Source organism: Cryptomeria japonica, chromosome 9 (genome assembly GCF_030272615.1).
Source record: "Cryptomeria japonica chromosome 9, Sugi_1.0, whole genome shotgun sequence".
Classification (NCBI taxonomy): Eukaryota; Viridiplantae; Streptophyta; class Pinopsida; order Cupressales; family Cupressaceae; genus Cryptomeria; species Cryptomeria japonica.
Window position 1 is genome coordinate 598,583,193 of NC_081413.1, and position 14,118 is coordinate 598,597,310.

Sequence of the window (14,118 nt, forward strand, 5' to 3'; positions counted from 1 at the left end):
AATTATTTATGCAAGGCGTGTAAGAAAGGCACAAAAGAATTACTAGGGTTCAACCCCAGTAAATAGGGTTTATACAGTATTCAAACCTGCACTTCAATTATTAATCTTTTGAAAAACTAAGAAGCTTCACTATTCGTTTTCACCGACCATTGAAATCAGTTATATAATTGGATCCATAACCATAGAGGCATTATTAAGTCAAGAACACAAACTTATAAGAAAGGATGCATTCAATCATTTTTATAATCGTCACATTGTACCAGGTATTTCCAAAAGCCTATAGTTATCAAAATGTTTCAACTTTCACTGGCGTGCAAGTATCTGGATGACGAGTCAACATTAGTAATCTTACATTGAGGCATACATTCATATACACTCCCCTGTCTCTAGCATTTTCAATGCTGTATCGGATTCTTCTAAGAGGACATGGCATTAGGAATTTCATCCTGTCAAAAACGAGACTAAAAGGGGTACTAATTGATACAAAATTGAGCAGCACTGAAATGTTACTAAGACATGCCAAACTACAATGCTCCCCCTCGCAAGTGTGCCCCTAATTCACCAAACTGATCATCACCTTCTTCAGTATCCAATGATAGACGAACAGTATCAAGTCTTTGTTTCAGGACATCGATAGCATTAATAAGCATCTCGGAAGCTTTGATTGCTCCTGTAGATTCAACAGTGAATATAAAACTATCCTCTTTAGCAGTAATACTCACTAATCCTGGCTTTCCCATTGCCTCTGCTTTCTTAATGACCTCATCATCATAAGAGTAAGCTTCCGCATCATGTATAACCACCTGCATAGGTAAGTTACAAACTTCAACAGATAATGATAAAATTTCATTAAAAAAATCAGGTTGCACCATTTTGCATAACTATTTCTAAAGATCATATTGATAACATCATAACTAATATGAATACTTGCCAGAAGTTAATATTATAGTTTTACCAAATTCAAATAATGCATACAAAAGAAACATCCAATTGACATAAAGCTCATAATCCTAAAAATAAATAAGAATATCACTTTAGCAAAAAAATAATAATATCCCAATAACTGTAGTAACTACAAAAAAATTTGTTTCTACGAAGGATTTTCATCCAATGGTTATGATTTTCTCTAAATTGTCCGCTGGTGAGGAGCAGGCTCAAAGACTGGCACACAATTATTATAACTCCCAACTCTAAAGCTCAGCTAATAGATTTTAGATAACTGGACCCATAAAGCCTTCACCAAAAGCCAGACAATCTAATTTAAAGGAAGATAAGATAGTATAACACTTACTACACGAGAATCTAAGAGGGCGAATAGCATAGGAAGTACAATCAAACTGTAAAAGGAAAAAAAGTGCACAAAAACATTCACCACGCGACATAGTGTCTATCCTGGGTAAACCCTTTCAAGAAAAAATCCAGCCTCCAAATTCAAACCAATTATTTTTTTCATCACCATGATCCTGATCACTGCCCTTTGGAAAGTCTGCAGAAGCCTTCCAGCTCTGCTCTTTCTCAATTATTTCAAACAACTCTGCTTGGTGACCTGAGAAAGATAATACAATATTCTAGTTTTCTGATGTCGTCAATATCTATGCCATCACCAACAGTCCAAAATGTCTAGCTAAGCTTTGAATCTGGTCATCCCTTTATTGCAGATCAGATGTAGTTTCGCTGCAGATAGGGGTTTCCCAAATGCCACAATGATGGTCAAAATGACAGGCAGTTACTTGTATTTACTATTTAGATATAATATAATTATTTATGTTTTAGGTAGGATGGGGCAGGGAGAAAATTCTAAATAAAATAAGAACATTCAAAAATACTGGGAAGAATGTCAAAGAAGTAATTTATTTATTTGTCAAAGAAGTAATTACACTGATAATTTCATGAGGTTTCTAAAGGATTTTCTATGGCCTTGTCTTAATATTGGTTTTGATATTTGCTTGCAAACATTCTTCCATTATTTGGGAAACATGGTTGATGTCTTCATGGTGTTGATTATAATAAAATACCAACATACTTGGCATTATATTTTACGTTTAAAAATTAGTTGGCATTGTATGTTAAGTTCTAAAAATTAGATAAGGTGATATAATAAGGTCTTCTAATAAAGCATGAAGTCAAAGTTCTTCGCTAGATACAAATTTGTTGTGAAAATTTGGTTCTTGTATGTGCTTACTTTGTTGGTTGACCACAAGACATCATAAAATGTATATGAAGAATCATATCTGATATCAGGGTACAAGTTGACAGATCATTGTGGTTCAGATTAGAGTTGAATTGAACATTGAAAGATTGCAAGATGGTCAGGGCCTAGGGTCTATGAGAGAGATTTAAATTAAATGCCAAAGTAAATTATTGGCAAATGAGTTTTTAAATGAAGTTAAAGAGAACAAATATTTTCTTCTTATTTTAAGGACTTAATATTTTTTAACATCAGAGATGAATTATGATATTGAAGGATAATATTTTGTTGTAGAAACACATCTTGGAAACCCTGGGTGAGCCCCCCTACAAATGTGGAAGATCGTCCACTTTTTCATTTAATCTTCTCGGAGTCACCAAATTTCAAAAAGTTTGAACCTAGGATGTGCTTTTTCCAGCACACTCAGTTTTGAGTCTTGACACTCTGCCATGTCTTACAGACGAAGGATGATATTATCATGAAATATGCTATAAATCCAGTGAAGTTTGAAGCATGTCACTCAGAGAGAACTTAGAACACCATTGGCATCATCAGAACTGTCAAAGATAGTATCAGTGGATTTTTTGCAGACAAGAATATCAGGTGGAAGTAAAGGCACGAAGGCCTGAAACCACCACATGACAAATATCTGGTAGAAAATTGCAAAAAACACTTATACTATGTTGAATGATTTAGAACAAAATATTTCTGAACTGGCTTTACAACCTTCAGATGAGAATATTTTTTCACTTATAATAACAAAAAGCTGGGATATTTCCTGGTATTTGTTTCACCAATGTTTTTCTGGTCAGAGCCGCAAATTCTGAACACTAAGTGAATCCAAGATGGCTCGTCCTGTCACAGGAACAGAGGCATCCACGTGTAAGAAAAGGAACTCTCATAAAGAAAGAGGATGGTGTTACAGCATTGAAGAGTTTTACTCAATACATTAAATAGCCTGTAGGATTATATGAGAAAAAATCTCTGTAGATAATGAGTCTGATGTATACCAATTCTGAATGGTATTTGATGATTAATGCCATAATATTTCAACAGTCATTGAGGATGAGTTGTAATGCTTCTGAAAGAAAACTGTATAGAGTTTTTTGCACCAAGATTTTGGATCACACTCTGTGATCTATTATCAGAAAAGGAGAAAAAAATATGGTGGATGTTATTACAGTAGAATATGCTCAGGGTGAAGATGGCAATAGAAGAGGTGGTTGTGCAACTCCTATACGGAAAGGTGATTATGGGAGACCTGGTGGTAAGGCGAGTAGAGAAAGAAAGTCCTAACTATGGTAGGGCTCCAAGTTCAATTTATGCCAGATGCTCAGAGAGGGGCAGTGCTGATTGTGGCAGAGGCAAGTCCTGTTAATAAACAGTGTCAAAGTCAATCATCTGTGAGGCCGTCAAGATCTTAAAGCACTCCAGTTGAGCAGCCTACCTGATGTTAATGGCTATTGAGGTTGTCATTGTTTGGAGCTTCTTATTGGCTGAAGTCGAGATGTTACTAAGTACTGGAGCCATTATAAAGAGCAGCGATGCAATTATAATATGCAGCAATTAATATTAAACAAGCGGCAATTAATGTTTAAGGAGCAATCATTTAATGAAGATACGATAAGCAATTAAATAAAAATAATGGCGGATTGCAGAACTAGGTTCTTAAAAAGGAGAGGAGAGCATGACACAGAGAACGTGAATTCTGAAGAGAAAACTAGAAACAGAAAAACAAAAAATTAACAAGAAGATATAAAATAGCTATAATCTGATAAATTAAAACTATAAGCATAAATGATTTTTGTTGGAACTAGTGTTGTCATTGATGTCGAAGCATAATTGTTGTCCAAGGAATTGTTGTAAGAGGCCAAAGGCCTTGGACTCTACAAATATGAGCAAAGTATTGGACAGAGTTATTACGGTAGAATATGCTCAAGGTGAAGATGGCGATAGAAGAGGTGATTGTGCAAGTCCTATATGGAGAGGTGGTTATGGGAGACCTGGTGGTCATGAATAATTTCCAAGGCGAGTAGAAAGAGTAAGTCCTAACTATGTGTTGTGACGTTTTCACACATCGCCCCATTGCAAATGGGGACCCCTGTTTTTTTTGCTTTTTAGGGTTTGTTTTTTTTAGGCCTTTTAGGGTTTTGTCAGTTAGCCTTTGCATTTTTGAGTGCTGTCGGGGAGATCAATAGGATAGCAGGTCCTGCTGGAGTGAAGTCCTGATCCTGAAAATTTGGCTAAGTCTGAAAGTCCTGATCCTGAAAATTTGGCTAAGTCTGAAAGTCCTGATCCTGAAATTTGGCTAAGTCTGGAATGTTCTGATCCTGAAATTTGACTGAGTCTGGAAACTGAAAAACCTCAAAAAACTAGATTTTGCAATATAACTCCTGGAGGTCTAAAACCACTCTCAAACATCCTGAAAGTATATATGGAATATAACTTAAAGTATATGAAATGTCACTTATACTTAAATGTTATATTCCATAAAAATTATCCTGATAGAGAGTTCAAAAAGTCAAATTTCGCTCCTGTCCTTCACTGAGGATCCAAAGCGAATTTCGCTCCTGTCCCTCTCCAAGGGACCAAGGCAAAGCGCTCCTGTCCCTCACCAAGGGTCCAGGGCGAAAATACTTATTTGAGCCATTCCTGGCCTTGTTTGGTTAAATTGAGACATCAAAAGCATGGTGAAGGACGAAATGAGCATGATAGAGCATCCAGACTTGATCAAAGACAATGAAATGATGGAGTTTTTGTCTACAAAGGTAAAAGCGCTCCTGTCCCTCACCAAGGGACCAAAGCGATTTTCTTTATATGCACAATTTTAGACCTTTTTTGGACATTAACTTTTATTCATGGCGTGTAACAGGATGATATCTTCTCCAACAAAGGATTTTCGAGATGAAAAGTGAAATGATTTGGCATAGAGGGCAAAATTTGCCCCTGTCCCTCACTGAAGGACCGGAGCTTGAATTCCAAATTTACATTATCCTTGCAAGATTAAAGTGATTTTAAGATTTGAAGAGGTCAAGGGAAGTATGCTTTGCCCGTTGAATATAACTTGAATAGGCCACAAGGAAGAGAATCAACCCAAATGACAATAGGCGCTCCTGTCCCTCTCCAAGGGACCAGAGCGATTTTCTCACAAGACAAATTTCTGGCAAAGGTAAAGCAAGTTTCATGTTTGAGATGAATGAAGGGAGGCATAATTGGTCCATTGAAGATAATTTTGAAAATTAGCAAAACATAAGTGAGCTCATAATTGCCAAGGCGCTCCTGTCCCTCACTGAAGGACCAGGGCGAAAATCTTTAGAACATCAATTTTGCCTTGCAAAAAACGAGTTGAACATGCACTGAAGGGACGAAAGGGATCATTGCTAGCCCCACAACGTGAATTGGCAATTAAAAAATGAAGGATTGAGGACAAAAGTGAAAAGGCGCTCCTGTCCCTCTCCAAGGGACCAGAGCGAAGTTATTGACATTCGTTATTTTTTTACCATGCTTGGGCATTAATATCCTCCAAATTGCATTAGATGTCAAATTGCTAACTTCGAAATATTTGGAAAATTAAATTAAATTGGCATTTAATGAAAAGCGCATAGCATTTAATAATTAATTTTGAGCCTTGGAAAATCGTTTTTTTTTATTAATTGAGGCATTTCGAAATTAATTATTATTAAATTAAAATTTAAAAAGAAGAGCGCTTGAGGTATCATTTTTTATTGCTTAATTAAGTCGGCCTTCTCCTTTTATTAATCTTTGTTTATTTTTTCCACCAAGTCGGCCTATGGAGAGATGTAGAAGGTGAGCGCTCTATATATTGGAGGTGTTGTTTCACAATTCAAATCATTCAACCATCCTTTCAAATGCGAAATTGGAGAGCAATTTGACGAGCAAAATCCAGAGGAGTGGAGTGAATTTCTACTAAGTGTGGAAGAAGCTAGTGGAGGGCGAAATTCATCTTGAAAGCTATTGGAAAGGCGTATTTCTTGCTAGATTGGAGGATAATTTCTAGATTTTTGAAGACATTTGAAGGCGAATTTCCAGATCTTGAAGAAGCTAGTGGAAGGTGGAGTTCTTTTCCAAGCTAAAGGAGGTGCATTTTATCCAAGGGAGAGCTTTGATCTACATTTTGCCTAGCAAATTCATCTTATTTTTGCATCATTTTTTAGAATTAATTCCCAAGTGGAGGTATGGCGTAATCACCTTGGCACCATTTTTTTTGAAGATTTAAATTTTTCTTTGAAAGTCCTAAATTAGGAAATGATAACTCAAGATTTATCATGAGGTTTCCTAATTAAAATCTTGAATCTTCCTTTTAAAGTTTAATTTTTAGATTTCAAGATATATTATTAATTGTGAAATGTTGTGTAGGTATCAAGATGGCGACTCCCAAGCTCGAAGCATCGACAAGGACGGTCTCCTCAAGGACGATCAAGCAAGGACAAGGGCGACCTCCTCCAGCCTAGCATCGACAAGGACGGCCTTCTTTGGACTAACGTCATCAAGGGCGACTTCTCCAATCCAGTATTCCAAGGCGAGGTACAGCAATCATCCTGCACATCAAGGACACAAGAAGTTAGAACAAGGGTTCGTTAAAGAAGCAGATAGTTCCAGATGAATTAATTAAAGCTAGCTTCTCAACAACATCAAGTTGAATATTTACCAAATTACAAGTGTCAGACGAGGTGGCATCCTAGTCATCACTTCTCCAGTCAGTGTGGTCCACCTCAGCATTTCCAGATTCAATGTACCTAACTCATGGAAGGTGGCACAAACTCCGATGTACCTACCCCGGCTATCCATTGGTCGATTTTTCCAGAGAGGACATGTGTCCAAGCAATACAATTATTTCATTGGTCAAGCATTAAATGTTATGTAATGGTTGTAACAAACCCTAGTTAGGGTTTTCATTATTGAATCTTGGCCATTGATCTCAAATTGATCTTAGCCATCGAATTGTATTGAGGGCACTATATAAACCCTGGCATTTCATTTGTAAAGGCAATTAGGGATAGATAAGTTAGAAAATAGTTGGAAGCAGTTAATAGAAGATAGATAGAGAGTAGTTAGAAGGTGATTAGCTAGTTGATAGAATAGCAATTAAAGTAGCGTAGAGAGAGAAGGCAAAGATTGTTGCCAAGATGTTGTTGTAAAAGACTTGTAACTTCATTGAAGAAATGGTGAAATTTATGGGTCGATTCGACAATTTGCATGGTCTTTATACTTCTCATATTTGATTTCATGTTATTAGATGAGTGGAAGAAATGTGCTTGATTGATGGTGAAATTCGTATATCCATACTACTAGCAGTTTGTTGATTGCAGACGTGCCTTGCGTAGTCAACTGGAATCATTCAGCTTAAGCTTAACTTCAATTGTCGCTTCTTCATTGATATGCATCAACCTGATGGTGTCTATGCCTGCAGTGATGATTTGAACATCATAAAGCTTTCCTTCGAAGATCGCACTAACCTTGTGGAGATGGTCCTGGGATGTCAAAACAAGACTTAGTTAGAATTTCATCAAAGATCATTCATTGCTCTTACATTCTTAGTGTTAGGATTAGATCCTTTCCTCGCCCTCCTCTTTTTTTCCTTTTTTTCAAGTCTAAGCTAGTAAGAGCCTGTGTTCCAGCAATATCCAAAGCAGATCAGACGTTCAATCATCAAATGTAAGTCCCCTTGTGATTCCAGCAAATCACATCATACCACAGAGAGCTTATCCACACGTAGAGACCCTACATACAAGAACCTTGAAGTCATCCCGATTGATCCTTTTCGCGACATCTTCAGCATTCGGAGGCTTTACTCAAGAGAGGATAAGGTACCTTAAGGTATTTTATTCTGTGTTTGATAGTGTACAAAATACACGTCAACACTATGGTAGGGCTCCAAGTTCAATTTATGCCAGATGCTCAGAGAGGGGCAGTGCTGATTATGGCAGAGGCAAGTCCTGTTAATAAACAGTATCAAAGTTGTTCATCTTTGAGGCCACCAAGATCGTAAAGCACTCCAGTTGAGCAGTCTACCTGATGTCAATGGCTATTGAGGTTGTCATTGTTTGGAGCTTCTTATTGGCTGAAGTCAAGATATTACTAAGTACTGGAGCCATTATAAAGAGCAGCGATGCAATTATAATATGCAGCAATTAATGTTTAAGGAGCAATCATTTAATGAAGATATAATAACAATTCTATTAGAATATTTAATTATTATTTAATTAGTATATTAATGATCATTAGAGTAATTATTTGCTTTATTTAGTTTTCTATTTTTGGCTTCTATTTTTAGAAGCAGTTGTTTCTTTTTTAGAAACATCACCGTTTGTAATTGTCTATTTAAACGGCTCTACAATTGAATAAAGTAATCCAATTATTTTGAGCAATCAATTTTTCATGGTATCAAAGTGGGTCGATGGGGTTTTTCAGAATTTGGCGAATTTTTTAGAAAATTTGTAGCCTCGCTACCAAGAATTTATTTTCAGAATATTTTTTTCTTTGATTCATTAGTGCTTTTCTGGGCTACGTTTCGTGGGTTTCCAGTTTTTTGCAGGGTTTTTTCGTGATTATTGAAATCGCAACATAGGTTTTCTAGTCGTGTCTTCCTCTATAGCGCGCGTTTTTTGTTGGGTTTTCTGCGTTTTCGCGGCACGATTTCTGTCGCTTTGCTCCTCCCGCAACCTACCTTGCTCTATGTTTGGCCTGACATTGGTTTTTTTTTGGCATGATTTTCAGACAGCGGCAAGTTTAATTTCTTCCAAAAATTCGCAATTTTTCTGTGCATTTGTGTCTTGTGCGACGGCACTTTTTCCGCACAATTTTACAACGGCAGTTTTCACGGCAGCTCTTTTCGGTAATTTTTTTGTGCGGAACGCAACACCACTACTGGTGTTTTCGTTGTCTTCTATGTTTTGGGAGGCAATTTTGACGGGCTTCTCCCTCGCGAACACAATTTTTTGCCGCGTGGGAGGGTTCATACTATTTGTTTCGCGAAGATTACCCTTTTCCTACTTCTCACGACTGGTGTTTCCCATAACTAGGGCATCGTTCTTTCCGTTTTCTGCGCACCCTCGATCTAGCATTTATGGTTTTTATTATTTTTCCCTAAACAAAAATATTTTCCGATTTTTAATATTTTTTTCCTTGAAAAAAAAATATTTCCGAGGTTTTTTATATTTCATTTAGGTTTTAATAATTTTATTTTTGGGTTTTATTAATTTTTTCCACAAAAATTACTTTTTTCTAGGCAAGGCCTCTCGTCCTACAAGTCCCAGGGTTTTCACGATTTTTTCCTAAAAAATTGTTTGTCGGTTTTCTGATTTTTTCCATAAAAAATCATGGGAGAGTTTTGCTTGATTCTTTCCTCAAAAACCAGGCTTTTGCCATGCGATGTTTGGTGTTTTGCTGCGTGACATTTTAGGGTTTTCACGATTTTTTCCTCAAAAATTGTTCGCAAGGTTTATAATTTTTCCTTAATAATTATCATTTGTAATCTGCAATGTTCGCGTAGGATTTTGGTTATCTGGGTTTTACCGTTTTTTCCACAAAAACAATGATTTGTAACCTCAGGTTTCTTGGATTTTTTTATTTTCTCCACAAAAAATCATGGGAGGGTTTTGCTTGATTTTTCCTCAAAAATCAAAGAGCGATGTTTTACCACATGATGTCTGATGTTTTACCATGTGTTGTCTGGTGTTTTGCCACATGATGTCTAATGTTTTACCACATGATGTCTGGTGTTTTGCCGCGTGATGTCTGTTGTTTTACCGCATGATATTTGGGGTTTTGTCGCACGATGTTTCAAGGTTTTGTTCAATTTTTTCCTCAAAAATTGATTCAAGGTTTTGTTCCTGTTTAGGGTTTTTGCCATTTTTTTCCATAAAAAATGATGATTTGTAACTTCAATTTTGGAGGGTTTGTCGATTTTTCCTCAAAATCGTGGTTTCAAGTTTCAGTTTGGTTACCCAACATCAGGTTAGATGGATTTTGGTAATCTTGGTCATTAACACTTTACAGATCCAGGGGAGTCACCGCCATAGGAAAGTGTTCTTTTCGTTTGTGATCAAAAGACCTACAATGTCTTCTGTAGGGTACTTAGTAGATAGAATGACCATTAAGGGAGTGTATTAGAATATTTAATTATTATTTAATTAGTATATTAATGGTCATTCTCTAATTATTTGTTGTATTTAGTTTTCTATTTTTGGCTTCTACTTTTAGAAGCGGTTGTTTCTTTTTTAGAAACATCACTGTTTGTAATCGTCTATTTAAACGGCTCTACAATTGAAAAAAGTAATCCGATTATTTTGAGCAATCAATTTTTCAAATTCCAAGTCAATTTGATTAAAGACTATGATAAGCAATTAAATAAAAATAATGGCAAACTAAAATTAGATTATAATTACAAAAGGCTGCAATCAGTTTGAAAGGACAGCAGTTAATTATAAGGAAGAGTCGTGATTGTTTTGAAAGGACATTACTCTTCTGAAGGATGTCTCTCTTCATAAGAGACATAAGGTATAAATAGTGATTATAGATTGCCAGAAATAGTGTGGAGATTTAAAGATAAATCATATATACAGCAGCAGTTTTTTGAGGAGAATAAGGGTAGTGAAATGTGTTAAGTATAAAAGAAGATTTACTATTCAAGAGAGAAGTGACAAACACAATCTGATTTTATGAGGGCAGAAATTCATCCTTCAAATATAAGAAGATGATTAGTGAAGGAAACCAAGTTTTTATCATTGATTGAAGGAACAGATCCAAGAAGGAGAAATACTTGAGTTAGAGGTTGGTGCCTCATATTCTAGTAGGCTGATGACTACGAATTCAATGGTGGGGGTTGGTGCCTCCAATAGGTTGGTACTTATAAATTAATTGTTGGGATTGGTGTCTCCAGTAGGTTGGAGCCTATGAAGTTTGTAAACGAGTTTTATATAAACAATATTTAAAATTGATGATGCAAAGCATGCACCTTAGCGCAGCAGACATACGAATACCGCAGATTTGAAAGTAGAGTATGCATATCGAATAATGGGACCATCTACGAGAATCAGCAAGGAAAGGAGATTGGCGGTCTTCAATATAGAAATCAGTCGAGATATGAACCGTATTAATCAACAGTCAATAATACTCTAGTTCTTGTGGTATGCATGAATAATTGTTAATATATATATACCTGTTGGATGCAGAAAAAAATGCACAAATCTTTATATGCTAATATAATATGTATATGCGGCCTGTTAATGGGCCTGCCTGGATTTATCCAGATGAGAAGGAAAACAGAGTGGTCAAATGGATCAAACCAGTAGAGGGATGGCTCAAAGTAAACTTTGATGAAGCATCGAAGGGTAACCTGGGCCCGTCAAGGGCGGGATGCATAGCACGGGACTAGACCAGCAGTATCGTTGTGTTGGAAGCCAAGAAGTTGATGGAAGGGTCAAACAAAGAGGCTGAAGCACAAGCTGCATTAGTGGCTGTCAATAATAAAGGGGGAGGTGGTGGCATGGAAATTGAATAAATATATAAAAAAATTTAGGAAATATTCATTTTCATTTGATGACTTCAAAGTTTCCCACACATTGTGGAGTGGGAACACGGTTGTGGACACCTTGTCCAAGCTGGCGATGTCATTTCATGAGAGTCAGCTGGACGAGATGTGGGAAGATTACCGAAATATTCATCTCAAGGTTTAAGAGTGCCCATATGCCGCCATTCACAGAGATCATTATGGCAAGTAAAGGGTAGTGTTGATGTTTATGCACATAACATTTCAGAATAAAATACCAAAGTAATTTACCCTCTCTTCAACAAAATCACCTCAGATGCTAAGGATAAGATCAACTAAAATGATTCCAAGGTTTCTACATGTCAAGTCTTGACGAGTGGGTAACTCAACGATTGATGTGAATTGTTGTGTTCACTTGGGGACTTACACAAATGTTCGAATTAACTTCATTGATCATGAATATGCGGAATGGATGTGCTAATAACTTAGGATATGGCAGTAGTTTTGGACTTAATACTTACTAAAAAAAAAGGGCAAAAGGAAAAGGGTTCAGGAAATCTATTCTAAGCCTAGGAATGTAGGAAATGATAAACAAATTCAGTGGAATCGAACTAGACAGGGTCTCACCATCAAGTCGAACAGATTTTGACACAAGCTTAGTCCAATCCTCTAAGGTATACTTATAGATTTTTAAATTACTACCATCAAACATTGAGACCATCCAAGTTTGATGCATATCAATGGACATATAGCAATTGAAGTTAAGCTTACGCAAATTTCCAATCGACCACACAAGGCACACTTACCAACGGCAAGGGGCTAGTGGTATGGATTAAGTATTCCACACAAATATACTCAGCAAATCTTCCACTCAATCTAACAAACATGAAAAAAAATTCTAAACTAAAATTCTAATCTAACTTGGAGGAATTGAGAACCATGAATGCAAGACAACATTTGAAAGACAAAATCACCATCAAGTCAAACAATGTTTATATTCAAATAGTTGCAGCATATACCAACAATTCTACAAAAACTCTCTTACAAATGAAAGGCAATGAGGTATATATAGTCTCATACAAAATGGATGGCCAAGATTAAAACTAAATCAAGGGCCAAGATCATGCCAACAAAACCCTAGAATTGCCCTAATTAGGGCTTACATCAAAAAATGGTGCCACCAACATATTGCCCAATAGAAAGATACCTAGTCATCAAATAGAGAATCTTCTAGAAGATTCCTCCCTGCATCTCTCTCTCTCCTAGCATACTCCAAGAATCTAGCCAATACAGAATCTAATTCCTCCATGGAAATACAAGGTAAGGTATCTTGTTGTAAATCAATCACGTCCAATGCATCTGAGCAAGCATCCAAAGTGTTCTCCCAATCTAGCATGAGCTTCTGCGAACTATGAACATGAATCAACAAAGAGACCAAATCATCTATCTGACTCTTCTTCAAAGAGTCCAACTGACAAAAATACATAAGTTCCATCTTGTCTCTTAATTCTGCTAAGTGTAAACCACTGGCCTCACTGACATCAACACCCAATAACTCCTCAATTGAGACAAGGATCTTCAACTGAACATCATGAATTAATCCTTCCATCTCTATACAACTCAGTTGGGCGCTCTCAAAGTTGATTTCTTCATGGCCAATGAATAATACCACCCATGGAAATCGTATCTATCTAATATCACAACATTCTCCCGGATCAATGTGGACTGAGGAATCTTTTTCAAGGCTTTGAGGCATGGAATAGTCTTCTCCTAAATAGGTCGGAATTCTTCCCAAACTCCCTCTAGATATTGTATTCTGAACATGAGCCTTGTTGTCCTATCAAATGCCTAGACAAACTGAGTAAGGAAATCATCTGCATGTTTCCTTGTACTTTCAATCCATTTCTCCACCTCCGAGAGTGTATCTATCATTGCCTCATAATGTGAACGTAGTCCACAATCAACTGCAATAGAGGAAATAAGGGTGGGATTCTCACGCCTTATCCCTGCAATGCACTCTCTAAGTCTGATATTCTCTTCTTTGTACTTCTCTTTTTCTTCGATCTCTCTATCCAATCTCGCACTGATTGCCCTAAGGTTATCACCAACCTACTAAAATTCGTACTCTCTTGTAGTATGGCCAAGAGCAACTGAAGTAATCTGGAAATCCATGGGAGTAGCAATGTCTACCGTCACACCTGCAATAAGAATAGCCACCTACGCAATCCGCATTCCTGTCTCATCTCTAGCTATGTGTGACAAAATCTCAGCTCTCTTAGGCTCTGGCTCCTTATTGCTCCTAGCTAAGTGGTCATCAATGTCATCAATAGGTTGTGCCTCTATCATTTTCTTACTTTTCTCCATACTCTTCATCAGCCAATCAAGAATAGCAGCCATCTCCATACCATTATCGAGACAC

The 14,118-nt window shown here is 36.7% G+C and overlaps 1 protein-coding gene across 1 annotated transcript in view; it reads right to left on the reverse strand.

The window, feature by feature from the left end:
- Positions 1 to 212: 212 nt before the first annotated feature.
- The window catches only part of LOC131074498 (DNA-directed RNA polymerases II, IV and V subunit 3), a 38,780-nt gene continuing 24,874 nt past the window's right edge, over positions 213 to 14,118 (reverse strand). The window contains exon 3 of the mRNA XM_058011128.2: positions 213 to 803. Coding sequence (XP_057867111.1) covers positions 525 to 803 — 279 coding nt within the window. The 3' untranslated portion in view covers positions 213 to 524. The remainder of the gene's footprint in view (positions 804 to 14,118) is intronic.